We start from the raw sequence: 14,884 nt of genomic DNA on the forward strand, positions 1-14,884 counted from the left end.
GGCGAACATGTTTGCATGGTTCTGTCGTAATGGTGGGTTGCTGGACCGTTACGACAGTCCGGGCCTCGGCGGCAACTCGGCTGAGCAGCGAAGTGTGTGTGCGTGTGAATGCCTTAGCAAAACGAAGCGGAGAGCGGATCATCTAGTTTTCCCAGCAACTGGCACCGTGTTCCAGCCCCATCACTAGCGCCAAGGGAAAGGCTGGGGAAGTGGGCCTAGCGTATCCCCTGTGATCATCTGGGCCTTCGATGGCAAACCTGCCAAGGAGCGAACTCCCAATGGTCGGTTTCGGCTGATCAGCTACACAGTGAACACATCGGCATATGTCGCGGTGCATTCCTGTGAATCGGTAGGTCCTGCGGCTTGGTTGAGTGTGGAAAGGATGTTCCTAGGGATTGCTTGAAGGAAAAAGAGAGCCCCAGGCTGAAGGGAGAAGCGAACCGCTTTCCCAGTTGAACGCAGGGAGATGGAGATGTGATCATGCCTCAAGATCACCGTAGAATATTGCGACGCCTCCTCCGCATGGATCACCAAGACGAATGCTGGCTTCTGAAGTCGCTGAAACTCTGCAATGCTGTGCAGGGTTGGGGTACCCAACCCAAGCCTTCCAAAGGCCAATGCTTGGCAAGTGCTCCCTCATCGGGGCTGGTGTCGGCAGCCAGTTGTGTGACCGACAGCAAGGGAGGCACAACAGCAACCCGCTCCCTGAACTTGACGCTTCCGCATCATCAGCTAGTAGAGTAGCGGCAGTGGTGCGCAGGAGGCCGGGGTGCCGACAGTCGCGTGGCTTACATTACGTTTGCATCAGCATGTGTGGGACGCGGCAGTTAGCGAATGGCGAGTATTTTGCGAACTATCACCGCGATCCTCCGGCGATAGCAAGCTCAACGGGCCTTCCTTTCCCGGTGAACCTAGTCGGCAGCATACGAACACTGTCTGAACTGCAAGCAGTCGTCGCCGCCATGAAGCACTCTTGTTGAGATGAATGCCCGAGCAGCAGACTTTAGGGGGCTGCCGGCCTCGAGATGGTCCTCAAACTCGGGGAAACACTATGCCGAATGGCGATGCACTGCTAATTCCCAGAGTTCGACGCCTGAGACGATGAGGAGGCGGATTCTACGACTCGTAGTTTGACTTGGGGCTCGACTGCACATTTCTCGTCAGTTCGTGGCTGCGGTTCATGTCGGCACAAGTACTCACGTCTCTGATAAAGATAATACGAAGTGACGAGCAGGACCGGCAACCCAACAACGAATCGGACATATCTGCTGGCTGCTTCCTTATACTCCTTGCTCGATGTATCTATGGGTCTTCGCGGTGGAATTTGCGCTTTGGAGTTGGCAGTTGGCCGTGCTTGGTGATTTGAGGGAGCAGAAGCCGCAGAGGCAGTGTTTGTCGTGGAGTTTTTGGTAACGACAGACTCCGAAACAGTGGTTGTATTCAGGCTGGGCTCAACTGCAGTCTTCTCCCGCGTGATTCCAACTTGAGTTTCCACCACGGACGTTTCAGGCCTCTTAAACCTCGACGTCTGGCCGCTGCCGCTCAGGGGTCTGTGTGCGCTAAACGAACGGCTGGCAGGGCTCATTGGTCGTAGAGCTCGAATCTTCGCTATCCTTCGATCTTCCGCAGTTGATGATGTTGGACATGTCCATACAGAAACTGAATGCTTCCTCCACAATAGGCATTGGGCACCCTTTCCCAGCGAATGGCCGGTTGATCGGAGGCAGGACATGCTATCGTTCTTCGAGGCGTTCAATTTCTAAGTCGGTTTCTAAGAGGCGAGGTGCTACGTAAGCCACGGCAATCGACGAACTAGAAATAGAACTGTTAGGAAAAGAAATGGAACATGGGATATTCTGTATGAACTTGCCGTTATCTGTTACGCCGGGTGCTTTTTTCACCTGCGATGCGCCCGATGCAAGTTGTAGAAGCAGTTCTCGCATTTAAATGATCTTTCATGATGCCAGTACGGAGTAAACCGAGAAGAAAATGGGCATGCATGCACAGACCATTTTGTCTCTTGGCAATGCGGGGCATTGCTCGTGCAAACCGCCTTTTCATCCCCCATCTTTGACTCTTCCGAAAAACACTGGCTCTTGCACTACTAGGCTGCTGCTGGATTCCTTTTTGAGTCTAGAGAGGCCACTGCAACCAAGACCACTTTAATTTAGCCCACTCCCTCTCAAAAATAACCTTGTCATTCTGAACTTGTCTCTCAATACAGGACGGCAATTTGGTACATGAAAACACCCAGGTTAGAGAATCGCTACGATGATCCGGTTATGAAGTTCTCACATTGTCGTATGTCTTGTAACCCAACGCCCTGCAACATTGCAGTGTCTGGGCTTTGAGCAAGACACCATCGGTGCTACGCATGCAAATGCGATCGTCCCCTTGGAGATACAAGCTCCCAGGACACTGCTCTTGGGCGAGGGCTCCCCAGAAGATGCCGGCCTGGAGGGTCAGAAGGAGACAAAGGACTTTCATGGTAGATATAACTCGAGATGGGCGCGGAACACAACAGCTAGCATCGCTCGACTAGTCAGTACAGAAGCTGGAATCAGCAACTGTTATATAAAACCTTCAGCTGGCCAAGTGCTCGATACCCTGCAGGATACCCTCTGTTTACCTCGCCTACGTGTCTAATGAAAGCCAATCTCAGTTAACGTAGTTCTCACCGAGCTATCAGGCTGGATCTGCATGCGATGTTCGCTTGTGGAGGTGGTGGCCTCAGCTAGCGTACGTAGGTAAGATACGTTGTACTATATATAGAAGAACTCACGGATGCGCTGTTTGAAGTGTATGTGCTTAATCCGTACTCCATACTTTAGATACATACATGAGGTACCTGCTACAACGTGAGGTTGCTGATGACTTTGCCAAGTGAGGGTTGTGCGCAGCCCCAAAGCTTGTTCCTAGCAGTATCCAATGGTAGGAGGCATCGGGCTCTGGCATTGGCCAATTCACCTGGTGAGGTTGCATAACCATAAGTGGTTAGTTAGAGGAAGCTCCTACGTCTTCCAATGTCCATCAACCAAGTGTGGGTGAGGTGGAACGTTTGCCACCCTATATCACAAAGGACCTGACTCCGTTCGTCGAAATACCTTATGATTTGTCCTCAGGCGGCCTACCTAGTGCGCCACGTTCCACGGCGTTAACATCTGTCATTAGTTACTCTTAATCAGAACCTGGAACTACCTCTGCCAAGACCCCGCCATAGAGTCTGTGCACTTCAGCGGGTCAGCCGCCAACTCGGAAGCTGTTTCCGTCAGCTTGTAGGCGGATTACACTTGGCAATTGCCCGCCTGATCCCTGCCCCAAAGCCACTGGGCTACACTAATCCGTACAGAATACCAACATACAATAAAACACCACAACAAGCATCATCGACTCGGGCAGTAACAGCCGACAGCGACGAAGCCGAGTATCAGAATGAGCAGCTCCAATATAGTGAGCGCAACTTGAAGGCACTTAGCCAGTCATGTCGCTCATTCCGTACCACCCACGCGAGGGGCGCGAGGTTGTGCTGTACGTAACGTCATTTCCGTCGACATCCCCAAGCATCATCAGCACCCCGCCACCCACTGAGAATTTCGGATACTCTCTCGGAATTGCACCTTTGCATGAAGGGAAGGTATTCAACTGTGTCCTCACTAACATATCCCCTGTTTCAGCCGCCATCACAACGCGATTGTCGTCCGCGACCCGTCATCCCAACGGCTCGAGATCAGGGGTCTGCAGCTGCACGAATGTCCCACCTGTCACCGGCCTTTGCGCTCGGCCTCGCCCGATAGACACTATGAAAGCAACCAGCATGGCGATAGTTATGTCGACCCTAACTATTTCCGCATGCTGCGCGCTAGCCACAGCCTAAGGAGCGCCTCGACATCCCACTCGCCGCCGAGTCCGATCCGCCGACTGGTGGTACCTCTTCCCGCTGCCGTTCATGACGAAGGCGAATCCCACGCCGAATTCCTGAGCAGCTCGCCCGCCCCGCAGAGCGGTGGCCGCATAAAGCGAGAAGCCTTCAGCCCAAACTACTTTGACACCTTTTTCATCGAAGAGAGAGAGCTTGGCAGAGGAGGGAAAGGCGTCGTGCTTCTGGTCCGACACGAGATCGACGGGTGTAACCTCGGTCACTTTGCCTGCAAGCGCGTTCCCGTTGGTGACAATCATGCCTGGTTGGAGAAAGTGCTTGTTGAGGTTGAGCTGCTTGCCAACCTGGCGCACCCCAATCTAGTCTCATACCGCCACGTCTGGCTTGAAGACGTCCAACTCACGAGGTTTGGCCCGAGCGTCGCGTGTGCTTTCATTCTCCAGCAGTACTGCAATGGAGGCGATCTATTGCAGTACGTCATCGGCGAGAAGCCAAAAGAGGCCACCAAGGAGGAACTAAAGGCCCAAATGCGACGCAGGTCCAGAGGCCGGGCTGAGCGCCCCCAAGTCCAGAGGCGGCTCCCTCCGGAGGAGATCTACTCGCTCTTCAAAGATATCACCTCGGGCCTATCCTATCTGCATTCGTCGAACTACATCCATAGAGACCTCAAGCCGAGCAACTGTCTCCTTCATCGCGATGGTAACCATCTGAAGTGCCTGATCAGCGACTTTGGCGAAGTTCAACCAGAACACGCTGTCCGTAAGTCGACGGGGTCGACCGGTACCATCTCATACTGTGCCCCGGAAGTCTTGAGAAAAGACGCAAGCGGCCGGTACGGCAACTTCACCACCAAGTCAGACATCTTCTCCCTCGGCATGATCCTGTATTTTATGTGTTTCGGGCGCCTACCGTATGTCCACGCCAACATCGTCAACGAGGAGCTGGAGGATGTTGATCAGCTACGCGCCGAGATCTCCGACTGGAAAGGGTTCCAGGCCGAGAGAAAAGAACGACCAGACCTGCCTTCGAAGTTGTATCAGCTGCTCACCCGGCTTCTCGCAGTCAATCCCGCAGACCGGCCAACCGCGAGTGAGGTTTTGAGTGCGATGGGGGGCGAGGCCAACTTTGAGGGTATGATGAGGGGCTCTAGAAACACCAACCCATTTCTCGGCCTAGGCGGGCAAAGGATCCAAGACCTGGACTCTCCTTTGCAGTCCAGCACGCCAGTTGCAGGTTAGTTAAACTCCTGATGAGAATCAACCGTTATGGCAGCACGCTAACCCAGACGAATCTACAGATTCCACAAAGCACGCACGCGTCAACAACGCCGCAAACGAAGACGCCCCGGAACCTTCGCAGCGCCCCGTTTCCGATGCCTTCACAAAGCCACCCACCAGCAACCTCCTCTCCAGGCGCGTCAACCAACAACCAACAACATCATCGGCGGGGGACGCTCGCCACGCAGCGTCCCACGCCATGACACTCTCCCGGGGCAACCGTAGCCGCTCTCAGAGCAACGACAGCCGCACCCACACCCCGCATCATCCCCATCCCCCCTCGCCCCATCGCAGCGGCAGCAGCAATCCCAACCCCGCTCCCGCTAGCCCCCAGCCGGCCACCATTACCACCCCGCTGCTCATGCCCCCGTCTACGACCCGACTGCAGCGGGCGAGGCTCACGGCCCTGTTGGCGTGGTACCCGGCCGCGCGCTGGGTGAATTTCAACGCAATGCTATTGCGGCTGGCGCTGTTCGCAGCCAAGGTGCTGTCGCTGTCATGGGTGTGCTGGCCGTACAGTGCCGGATGGGCTGTCACAGCTGTCGTGGTGGGGTTGGCTGCCGGGGATCTGCATTTCGGGCTTAGGGATGAAGAAGGCACCGGTACTAGTGGGAGCGAGAGGGGCATCGAGGGGACGAGTGAGACGGCGAGGTTGGGATCATGGGATGGGGCTGAACCCCGGGAGAGAGCAGGGGAGGGAGTAGGGCTGCTGGAGCAGAGCCAGGATGGAAGGAGAAGAGCTGAGTGTCCTGGCGGGGCCCGATTGTTAGACGGCAGTTGGCGGAGGAGTTTGGTCTTGTTACTGTTGCACTGTTTCATACTGGCGAGTATGAACAGCTTTGGGATAATGTGCGCTGGGGGGCAGGTTACTGGGGGGTGGGAAGACTGGTGAACCTTGTGAGGTCATCAGGCTGTCCCGAGGGAGGAAAAGTGAAGAGGTGGTGAAGCTCCATTCGTGATCCAAGCCTGAGTGTTGGCAGAGCTCACGCTGGGTTTCCATCGCCATCTCTCGGGTGCTGGCCACCCTTCCGGGTCATTTGGCCCCTTTTCGGCACTACGGATTCCGGTTAACGCCCGTCTTGGTCCACGACATCTTCTACTGAGCTTTGTTCTGGCGCCAGCGCATATGAGAAAAGAGTATTCTACGACCGAGCAACACACGAGTCTGGGTAACGATACAACCTTCGATTTTGAAAGGGAACGCGCGCGTCTCAATGCTATATCTTGAAAGACGAACCAACCATCGCAAATGATACCACGTTCAACGTTCTTCGCTGTCTGGTACACTATCAAGCTGGCAGTGTTTGGCCAAGGAGCGACCGGGATACAGCTCTCGGGACCGGGACTTTTCTGACAGACTTTCCAAGTCGACTACAAAGGGTATCTATTATCTCGGCTCCGCCGCAAGCCGAGTTTGTGTGGAATTCAGCAGGTTTCATGGCCCAGTTGCGATGGGCGATTTGTCCGCAGACGGCTCGATCGCCCGGGCTGGTCTCAACTCAATTTGCCGCACCGGTTACGAGGTCCGCAATTAGAAGATATCGGTGGTCCACAAGGTTATGGTTTATATATCCAACCTTCCATCCACACAGCTACCTCTACAGTGCCGACGCTGTGGCCGAATGGGCTCGCTTACTCGCGTTGTCCTGTCCCTGGAGCGCCGATCGATCTGGCGCAACACTCATTGCGGCGATAAAGGGTATCATTATGCCGCTTGTTCTAAACATCACCTGGTACCGAGAGTTATGAAATGTAGGAGTAACTAATGGTTCCACTAGAAGAGCATGGCAACGAAGCAAAGAACGCCGGCAAGATCGAAGCACTTGGCCAATGTGATCACGAGATAGGACCCAGAGTCACACCTTGCCATTCGTGCTGCATCAAGGGACGGTCAAAGGCTGCCAAACAATCGTCTCGAATGCATAGAATCAGTTGTAGCACGGCTGATCTCGCCTGCCACTCGACCGGACAGCATCAACGGTATCTTTCTTCTGGAAAGCTACAGACCGTCATTCTCAAATGGGTGATATGGGCCCCAGAATGGTCGACCGTGCTTCGGCTTCCTCGCATCGGATTGGTCTTGCGAGTCTTGAATATCAAGTTTTGGCTTTCCTGGCGTTTGTAAGTCGGGGCCAAGTCATCACCGCCGTGTGCCGTCATGCCATGTTCTGAGGGCGCTAGCATTGTCAACGACCGAGAACACGCATTTCTGGACTGCTTCATGGACGCGTCTCACCCCAACCCGCACGACTCCAGTCTGTATTATGTAACGTGAGAGCCGCCATGAAACTATACATTTGACTCATTGGAGACTATCACATCTCCGGGCTCCCAAACCACGTGGTCTGGAAGTTGACAGAGATTCCGCAAGGTGCATTGATTTCATTGTTCAAGAAGAGACATGCCACTATATTTATATATCGCTGTTCCTGCCAACCTTTGCAGGTGTTCGTCACTTTGGCGGAGTGGTTAACGCGCTGCCCTGCTAATGCACAGTTGGCATGTTAGGCAGTTCCTTCGGGAGCGTAGGTTCGAATCCTACAGGTGACGATTCCTTTTGCTCCTGAGCAGTGTCAAGGGGAACTCTCTTTTGGTGCTCCAACTCCAGGCAGGAATCGCGCTGCAGATGACATGCACGCACCTTCCAGTAATTAATTACTTAAAACACAAATAATTTCCATGGGCGTGTTATTAATTTACGTCTTGTTCTCTTTCTCCGAGCACTTGCTTGCTCTTAACAACAAATCCTCCTCTAATTATTTCATTTCCTCTTCTAATTAACCAACCCCTTATTTCACTCACACACACACACACACACACACACACTCTCTCTCTCTCTCTCTCTCTCTCTCTATCTCTTTTTTTTTTTTCACAGATACACCAACAAGGCCTCGGCCGCCTTGATATCAAACGTCGCCCTGCCGCCGGCGACCTCGACCGTCTCGAAGACCTCCTCGCCGCCGACGACGCAGGTGCCGTTGACCCAGTATTGACCGCCAAAGGAGATGTCGTTGCCGCGGTCGGCGCGCGACAGGGAGCCGGCGGCGGTGAGGCGCTTGGCGCGGACGCGGTCGCCGCGCAGGCCGGTGAGGGTGAACTGCTGGGAGGAGCGGGGGGCGCCGCCGCCGCCGCCGGCGTAGTAGTCCGAGTTGTACAGGAGGGCGCGCAGGGGGTCGCCGGCGGCGTCGAAGGTGACGTAGGCGGCGTACCCGTCGGTGCCCGCGTCGAGGGCGGCGATGGAGCGGGCGCCCGCGGCCAGGGCGACGGCGGCCGTCGCGCCGTAGTAGGGCGCCCCCATCGAGTAGTGGCCCCAGAAGCAGTACTGGCAGTTGCCCACGGTGCCGTGGTGGAAGTAGACGCGCGAGATGCCGTGCGCCGCCGCCCGCAGCGCGTAGTCCATCGTCCAGAGCGCCGCGCCGAACGTCGGCGACACGTTGGCCGCGCCCCCGCCCGAGACTGGGAGAGGAAGGAAGCGCGGGTTATTGATTAGTGATGACAGAATCACAAAAAAAAAAAAAAGAAAAGAAAAAAGAAAGAGAGGGAAGAAGGGGGGGAAGGGCAGAAATTAATTTAATACCGGAGTTTGTCTCGCCGAGGACGTATTCCTTGCCCGTCTGCTGCTTGACGGCGGCGACGTCGGCGGCGAACATGGAGCGGACGTTGCTGGAGGTCTGGGAGTGGGACTGGAGCTTCTGGACGTCGCCTCCCGGGTAGTTGTGGTGGGCGTAGTGACGGATGTACTGGCTCGCGGTGGCGTTCTCCCTTGCGATCAGCTGGGCGGCGCCCCATTCCGGGGGCGGCTCGTTCCAGTTGCCGGCCTGGATGATGTTCCGCTTGCCGACGGCGCTGCCGACGCGGATGCTCCAGTCCACCTGGGAGGCGGCGTCGACCGAGGGGTTCCAGGTGCCGCCGGCGATGGGTTGACCATCCTTGGGGTAGTCTGTATGATACGTCGATGATGGAGGTAAGTTTCCGGCTCAACTTCACTTTGCTTAATGGCGAGGCTCTAGGAGGTCGGGAATGAGGGGTTAAGGGATAAGGGAGGGATGGGGTTGGAGGGGAAGGGGGGAAGAGAAAGTGGTAATTATGTCTCTTTACACTCTGGCTCGTTGCCCAACTCGATGGCCAACAGGTTGGTAACCTCGCTGACGGCAACTTCGGCCGCGGCGATCGTGTTGTTAATGTTGTTCTTGCCCCTGTTCAAGCCGACGACGACACTGCCCGGGTAGGTGCCGGCGAGGGTCATGAACCTGGGTCCGAAGGTCAGGCTCGTAGGGGCGTCGGCCGGGTTGGCGACCGAGTAGACGACGTATGCCGAAGTGGAGGGGTCATACGAGGCTCGGTCCTGGGTGGTTCCGCCGATCCGGATCGGGGGCCAGACGCCCGTGAGGTCCTTCCAGTTGGCCAGGCACTGGTTGGTCGCCGTGACGTTGGTGAAGTAGGAAGGGAAGGCAAAGAACTCGAACGAGATGCCCACCGGCGCCGGATCGAGGGGCGCGTACAGTTGTGCGCCGGTTCCCGCCTTGTCGGGGATGGCAAAGCTGACGGCTGCTTCGGCCCCCTGAGCAGCGATTGCGGCACCGAGCGCGCCCAGTCGTGTTAATATTTTTCTCGCCATGTCAGGAGCAGGTAACTATTAATTAGTTACGGGTACCCGGAGTCAGCGATCACCATAAAGCTGTAATATCTCAAAACTGTCGCTGGAGTGTTTTTCTGTTTCTGTTTCTGTTTTCTCTTTTCATGAGAGTTTCGATCAGCGGGATGAGGCCCGCAGATCAATATCTATATCTATCTACCCGGTACCCAGGGCGTGCATGGCGCAAAGCCATGGTGCGTGCCATTCGGAATCGACGCTATTAGCCTCGGTGGTTTATCCACCGATGTGACGCAGCAAGTATAATCCGTATACGTGTACTGTTTTACCGTCTCGCGGTTCCTGACCGGGTCAATATTATGCGGGGAAACCGTGTTCAGGGGGAGGGGGAGTCAAATAACCGGCAGGCGCTGGGTTTGATAGGTGCTTTTTGGATTCTCCGGCACCACTTTTACGTACTAACTACACTACTAAATGCCCGGGTATATATAGTATAATAATATTAGAACGAGAGGGAGCATACCTAAGCTTTAACTAATAAGTATCGATGTATCTATCCGTAGTACACATATCTCGAGTTCTAGTATCTATTCATTCCTTCCTTCTCTTGCCCAGCATCAGTTGTTGTAATCCGCATCTTAAGCCACGGTCATCTTTATAACCTGACAGTTCTCTCGTGGCCAGGGCGTCTCGATTCCATGTGGTCAAACCTACGATAGGAGTGTGGAAACGAGAACGAACCAACCCTAGGTAATCAGGCAGTCAGTGACCCTCCGGTCGTGGATGCACTCACCTTCAAACAGTCAGGCATCGTCTCCTGCGCACGGCAGGATGTTGATCCAGCCCGCTCCGGGATCCTTGCCTTCCTCTTCTTCTCCACCTCCTCCTCTTCAACTCCCTTGGGAGCCGATCGACGAGGGTAGCGATCTCAGCCAACCGTTCCCGAAGCTCCCCTGACCTCTTGAGCGGCCCGTCACAGACCTCGAGGACCTCGTGCGGGTCGAGGTCGGCCAGGTCGAGCTGCGCCCGCGAGATGGAGAAGGTGCCGTCGTGAGAGGCCACGGTTCCGCCGGGGGCCGGCACCCTGCCGAGCGCGGCCAGCACGGACCGGACGCGGCGCACCATGTCCCTGTAGAGCCCGGCGGCGCCCAGCTCGCTATCCTCGATAAGGTCCACGACCCGGCCGGCCGACCGGATCCTCGCCAGGAACGCGACCTCGTCCGCGGCCCCCAGACATCGCACCCCCTCGAGGTCGCCCTCGAGCGACTCGACCATCTCGGACGCCAGGGCGACCGCCCTCGCCAGCGTCTCCTTGCGCGCCCGAAGCAGCCGCCCGAGCGCCTGGACCTCGTACCGGTCGCTCTGGAGTCTGTCAGTAGCAGCAGCAGCAGGAGGAGCAGGAGGAGGAGGAGGAGGAGGAGAAGGAGACACCGCATCCGCGCCGTCGCCGTCGTCGAGGATCTCGTCCGAGTACAGGAGGTCGCCCGCGGGGAAGCAGCCGGGAGAGAAGGGTCCTCGGGTCTCCTCCTCCCACTCGGCGCCACCGGACGGGCTGTGGGGCGAGAGGAGCATGCCGACCGGGTGATGCTCGTGCAGGACCATGCGGTTGGGGCACCAGGTCTCGGGCTCCCCGTCCACATCCTCATCCTCGTCCCCCAGCAGGGCCGCCTCCTCGGCGTGGTTCCAGTACCACTGGCAGAGGAGCACCTGATAGACGGTGACGCAGCACTGGTGCCAGGGGCACCGCGCGTAGTGATTATTGCTGCTGCTGCTGCTGCTGCCGGGCCTCCTCCCACTCTCGTCCGCCTCCGGGGCCACGAGGATGGCGGCGATGGGGCTGTTGCAGGCGCACATGGCTACCTCGTTGGAGCAGATAAAGTCGTCCTTGCCTCCGGGGGCGCTGAAGGGGTCCGTGGCGATCGGGATGCGCACGTCGTGTTCGGAGAAGTGGATGATGCGGATCTTGCACATCTTGTTGGCTGTTGTTGTTGTTGTTGGCTTGACCAACCCGGATTATTTCTGTGACTTCACAGATGCCAAGAAAGAGCCCGGGTGGGAATGCCAGGGCCGGGAGCAGGATGAAAACGAAATCACCAAAAAGTGAAATAATCAGAGCCTCTGGTCGCCACAACCATGTTTAAATATCTTTTGATGATGTGTATGATTATGGATGATTTCGCCGGTCAGCCAGATGTGCAGTCCCATGTCGGACCCCTTTGTTCTCCTCGGCCATTGTTCTTTTCCAGCCGGACATCCTTCAAAAACGAACATAGTTAATAAAATATTTGGACGGGCTCCAACACATGCTCATTGTCTGGCCACCGACTGTCTGTCTGTCGAACAATGCCGTCCTTTTCGAGCTTCGACCGGAGTCCAGAAGTCCTGGCCGGAACGTCAATGGCCGCCCTTCCGGATTCGTCCTTCCTTGGATCCTCGGATTTCTCTTGTGTGGTATTTTATCGTGATCTTGTGGCCCCGGAAGAATACGCAAAAATGGAGAGAATACCTAGCTAGGTACGAAATTACTGCAATTACTGTACCTCTTAGGTAATTAGTGAACACTGGCGACCGTGCGCGCATGAGAGACGGATCACGCATCTGAGAATGTGCGCACCCACCTTATGCTTCTTCATAAAAATGATATTTTTTTATATATTTTTTTTCCCTTTTGTTTCTTTTTTGTTTCTTTTCTCGCTCTCTCTGTCTCTCGCCCTCGGTGTTCAAGGCGTTCTAGCGCCAGTAATAATCGGAGAGTCGTCCCGTCTGCGGCAGTGCTTCAAATGCCGAGACTTTATTTAAATAAACCAGGCGCCAAGTCTCCATGGTTCGCAGGCACTCCGGGGGCCAGAACGTGGTCGTGTGGGCATCCGCACGCAGTCGACGGTCCACGATCCGGGTTTGTTGGGCACTGGCTCTTCCTAGTCCGGCCTTATTCTAACCCAAAAGTGTCCGACCGAAAGTGTGACATTGGCATCCATTTCCTCTCATGCATGCATGCACGACCAAAACGAGACCGAAATAGGACCCAGTCAAGGTTCGGGCGGCCGAAAATGCCGGATGACGGGGCCGGTCGTGGGCTCCCCCCGTTCCAAGGAGGGTATGGGGCGCCAGAGTTGATCCCCAGATCAGGTGCAACGGGCCTGCACAAACCACAGCTTGGCTCCTAAGCGGGCGGCCAAGTGCAATATCAAGCAAAATCCCAACTGGTTGCCGCCTCTGGGGTGCTTTTAACCGCCGCCCCTTTCACCCGCAACCGCAACTGCTGGCGCACTGCTTCCTTGGCGACATGGTATGGACGGCACCTCGAGAACCTACCCCCCAGGATGTGGAAGAGGCCGGCTTCCGTACAGTCCTGTCTCACTGCCGAATATGGGGAAGGGGGAAGGGAGGTGGAGGGGGGGAGTTAACTCTGCGTGTCTAGATTAATTATATAAAGCCCGCGAGCTTGGAGAGCCGGTTTGTTTTGTGAGTTTTGCTGTTTGGCGTCGCCTTCAACACACTGAGTACTTGCGAGGACTTGCAAACAACTTCGAAGTCGTACCTGGAAAAAAGAAAGAAAAGAAGAGAGAGAGAGAGAGAGAGAGAGAGAAAAGTCCAACATGAAGCTGAGCGCTGCCATCGCCGTGCTCGCGGCCGCCCTTGCCGAGGGGCACTGTAAGCCGACTCGCCCTCCTGCCTCCCTTCGGCCAGCAAATGCCGGACTCGAGCTCATGGAACTAATTACAACAAGACACCTTCCCCAGCATTGCCAACACGCAAGACTGGCAATATGTGCGGATCACGACCAACTTCCAGAGCAACGGCCCCGTGACGGACGTCAACTCGGACCAGATCCGGTGCTACGAACGCGACCCGGGCACCGGCGCCCCCGGCATCTACAACGTCACGGCCGGCACAACCATCAACTACAACGCCAAGTCGTCCATCTCCCACCCCGGACCCATGGCCTTCTACATTGCCAAGGTTCCCGCCGGCCAGTCGGCCGCCACCTGGGACGGTAGGGGCGCCGTCTGGTCCAAGATCTACCAGGAGATGCCGCACTTTGGCACCAGCCTCACCTGGGACTCCAACGGTATGACGACTCCCTCTTCCTCTTTTCTCTTTCTCTCCCTCTTCTTCCCATGTTTGGTCGACTCGCTTTCTTTCCTTCCTTCTTTCTTTCTTTCTTGCTTGCTTGCTTGCTTGCTTTACTGCTGCATCTAGAATCCTTGGCTGACTACTGGATGATGATACTCCCAGGCCGCACGTCCATGCCCGTCACCATCCCCCGCTGTCTGCAGGACGGCGAGTATCTGCTGCGTGCAGAGCACATTGCCCTCCACAGCGCCGGCAGCCCCGGTGGCGCCCAGTTCTACATTTCTTGTGCCCAGCTCTCGGGTACGTGATTCACCAATTCGTCGCCTAATACACACCCCTCATACTTGCTTGCCACCGGGGGGCATTGTTCGGTTGGGAAACTCGAGCAAAGCAGCTAACAATCTTCCCGCAGTGACCGGCGGCAGCGGGACCTGGAACCCCAAGAACAAGGTGTCGTTCCCCGGCGCCTACAAGGCCACCGACCCGGGCATCCTGATCAACATCTACTACCCCGTCCCGACTAGTTACACTCCCGCTGGTCCGCCCGTCGACACCTGCTAAGTTACGGCCTGGGAAACAATAGACCGGCAGAGGATGGTGGTGAGACGATTTCAATGTATATAGTTGTCGCTGCCAGTTCTTCTGAGCGTGCTTCGAGTATAAACACCATGGATCTTGACCATACGCTCTCGTAAAGCTTCGTGCCTCTCTAGTTTTAAGAACTGTTGTTCCCGGACGGTTAAGATTGCGGCGCTAAACGAGAAAACTGCCATATTACTTTGGAAAAAAAAAAAGAAAAAGAAGAAGAAGGGCTGAACAATGCCGTTGTATGATTCGCCACCGCTCTAATTATTTTGCTCATTTTCTTGACGCATGACAACGGCAACCGATAATTAACAGGCCCGCCAAAGAAATCAGCCTTCCGAGAGACAGAACCCTTCATTCGGATTTTGAACCTCTTCAGACCATTCCCCATCGAACCCTAGCTTTTCTTCCCCAATCCTCACCGTCATCTTCCCAGCAAACGCTGACAGAGAGCTGAATCCCTCACCAAAACCC

The 14,884-nt window shown here is 55.8% G+C and overlaps 7 protein-coding genes and 1 non-coding gene across 8 annotated transcripts; 4 read left to right on the forward strand and 4 right to left on the reverse strand.

The window, feature by feature from the left end:
• Window positions 1-1,026: 1,026 nt before the first annotated feature.
• On the reverse strand, window positions 1,027-1,959 carry P884DRAFT_63498 (uncharacterized protein). The gene is made up of 3 exons (XM_069445998.1): window positions 1,871-1,959; window positions 1,201-1,812; window positions 1,027-1,146 (listed from the first exon to the last, which is right to left on the reverse strand). The coding sequence occupies exons 2-3, from the start codon at window positions 1,730-1,732 to the stop codon at window positions 1,073-1,075; spliced, it is 606 nt and encodes a 201-aa protein (XP_069294978.1). The 5' UTR covers window positions 1,733-1,812; window positions 1,871-1,959; the 3' UTR covers window positions 1,027-1,072.
• Window positions 1,960-2,280: 321 nt separating this feature from the next.
• Window positions 2,281-2,487, reverse strand: P884DRAFT_207972 (uncharacterized protein; the record flags this gene model as incomplete). The annotated part of the gene is made up of 1 exon (XM_069438833.1): window positions 2,281-2,487. The coding sequence occupies one exon, from the start codon at window positions 2,485-2,487 to the stop codon at window positions 2,281-2,283; it is 207 nt and encodes a 68-aa protein (XP_069294979.1).
• Window positions 2,488-3,481: 994 nt separating this feature from the next.
• Window positions 3,482-6,046, forward strand: P884DRAFT_279735 (kinase-like domain-containing protein; the record flags this gene model as incomplete). The annotated part of the gene is made up of 3 exons (XM_069443351.1): window positions 3,482-3,528; window positions 3,675-5,110; window positions 5,175-6,046. 3 exons carry the CDS (start codon window positions 3,482-3,484, stop codon window positions 6,044-6,046), a joined length of 2,355 nt encoding a protein of 784 aa, XP_069294980.1.
• Window positions 6,047-7,605: 1,559 nt separating this feature from the next.
• On the forward strand, window positions 7,606-7,704 carry P884DRAFT_t141. The gene has a single exon. It is a non-coding gene; the product is annotated as a tRNA-Ser (tRNA).
• A 319-nt stretch (window positions 7,705-8,023) lies between these two features.
• Window positions 8,024-9,772, reverse strand: P884DRAFT_279736 (glycoside hydrolase family 79 protein; the record flags this gene model as incomplete). Its single annotated transcript, XM_069443352.1, has 3 exons — window positions 8,024-8,610; window positions 8,732-9,094; window positions 9,253-9,772. The coding sequence occupies 3 exons, from the start codon at window positions 9,770-9,772 to the stop codon at window positions 8,024-8,026; spliced, it is 1,470 nt and encodes a 489-aa protein (XP_069294981.1).
• A 524-nt stretch (window positions 9,773-10,296) lies between these two features.
• On the reverse strand, window positions 10,297-12,036 carry P884DRAFT_263021 (uncharacterized protein). The gene has a single exon (XM_069441718.1). It carries the CDS (start codon window positions 11,717-11,719, stop codon window positions 10,544-10,546), a length of 1,176 nt encoding a protein of 391 aa, XP_069294982.1. The 5' UTR covers window positions 11,720-12,036; the 3' UTR covers window positions 10,297-10,543.
• Window positions 12,037-12,534: 498 nt separating this feature from the next.
• On the forward strand, window positions 12,535-13,144 carry P884DRAFT_263022 (uncharacterized protein). Its single transcript, XM_069441719.1, has 2 exons — window positions 12,535-12,644; window positions 12,709-13,144. The coding sequence occupies exons 1-2, from the start codon at window positions 12,570-12,572 to the stop codon at window positions 12,913-12,915; spliced, it is 282 nt and encodes a 93-aa protein (XP_069294983.1). The 5' UTR covers window positions 12,535-12,569; the 3' UTR covers window positions 12,916-13,144.
• Window positions 13,139-14,505, forward strand: P884DRAFT_263023 (glycoside hydrolase family 61 protein). The gene is made up of 4 exons (XM_069441720.1): window positions 13,139-13,402; window positions 13,479-13,820; window positions 13,988-14,125; window positions 14,238-14,505. Exons 1-4 carry the CDS (start codon window positions 13,348-13,350, stop codon window positions 14,384-14,386), a joined length of 684 nt encoding a protein of 227 aa, XP_069294984.1. The 5' UTR covers window positions 13,139-13,347; the 3' UTR covers window positions 14,387-14,505.
• Window positions 14,506-14,884: the final 379 nt, after the last annotated feature.

This window comes from Thermothelomyces heterothallicus, assembly GCF_042370625.1.
Source record: "Thermothelomyces heterothallicus CBS 202.75 unplaced genomic scaffold P884_scaffold_24, whole genome shotgun sequence".
NCBI classification, from domain to species: domain Eukaryota; kingdom Fungi; phylum Ascomycota; class Sordariomycetes; order Sordariales; family Chaetomiaceae; genus Thermothelomyces; species Thermothelomyces heterothallicus.

What these genes read in the sequence shown, in the direction of transcription:
- P884DRAFT_63498 (XM_069445998.1), bottom strand. Translation starts at nt 1,732, where the DNA reads ATGTCCTGCCTCCGATCAACCGGCCATTCGCTGGGAAAGGGTGCCCAA. An exon ending in GTATTATCTTTATCAGAGAC is followed by an intron (nt 1,147 to 1,200) that starts GTGAGTACTTGT and finishes AGAAATGTGCAG; the next exon opens with TCGAGCCCCAAGTCAAACTA.
- P884DRAFT_263021 (XM_069441718.1), bottom strand. Translation starts at nt 11,719, where the DNA reads ATGTGCAAGATCCGCATCATCCACTTCTCCGAACACGACGTGCGCATC.
- P884DRAFT_263022 (XM_069441719.1), top strand. Translation starts at nt 12,570, where the DNA reads ATGGTTCGCAGGCACTCCGGGGGCCAGAACGTGGTCGTGTGGGCATCC. An exon ending in GTCGACGGTCCACGATCCGG is followed by an intron (nt 12,645 to 12,708) that starts GTTTGTTGGGCA and finishes TCCGACCGAAAG; the next exon opens with TGTGACATTGGCATCCATTT.
- P884DRAFT_263023 (XM_069441720.1), top strand. Translation starts at nt 13,348, where the DNA reads ATGAAGCTGAGCGCTGCCATCGCCGTGCTCGCGGCCGCCCTTGCCGAG. An exon ending in CGCCCTTGCCGAGGGGCACT is followed by an intron (nt 13,403 to 13,478) that starts GTAAGCCGACTC and finishes AATTACAACAAG; the next exon opens with ACACCTTCCCCAGCATTGCC. An exon ending in CCTCACCTGGGACTCCAACG is followed by an intron (nt 13,821 to 13,987) that starts GTATGACGACTC and finishes TGATACTCCCAG; the next exon opens with GCCGCACGTCCATGCCCGTC.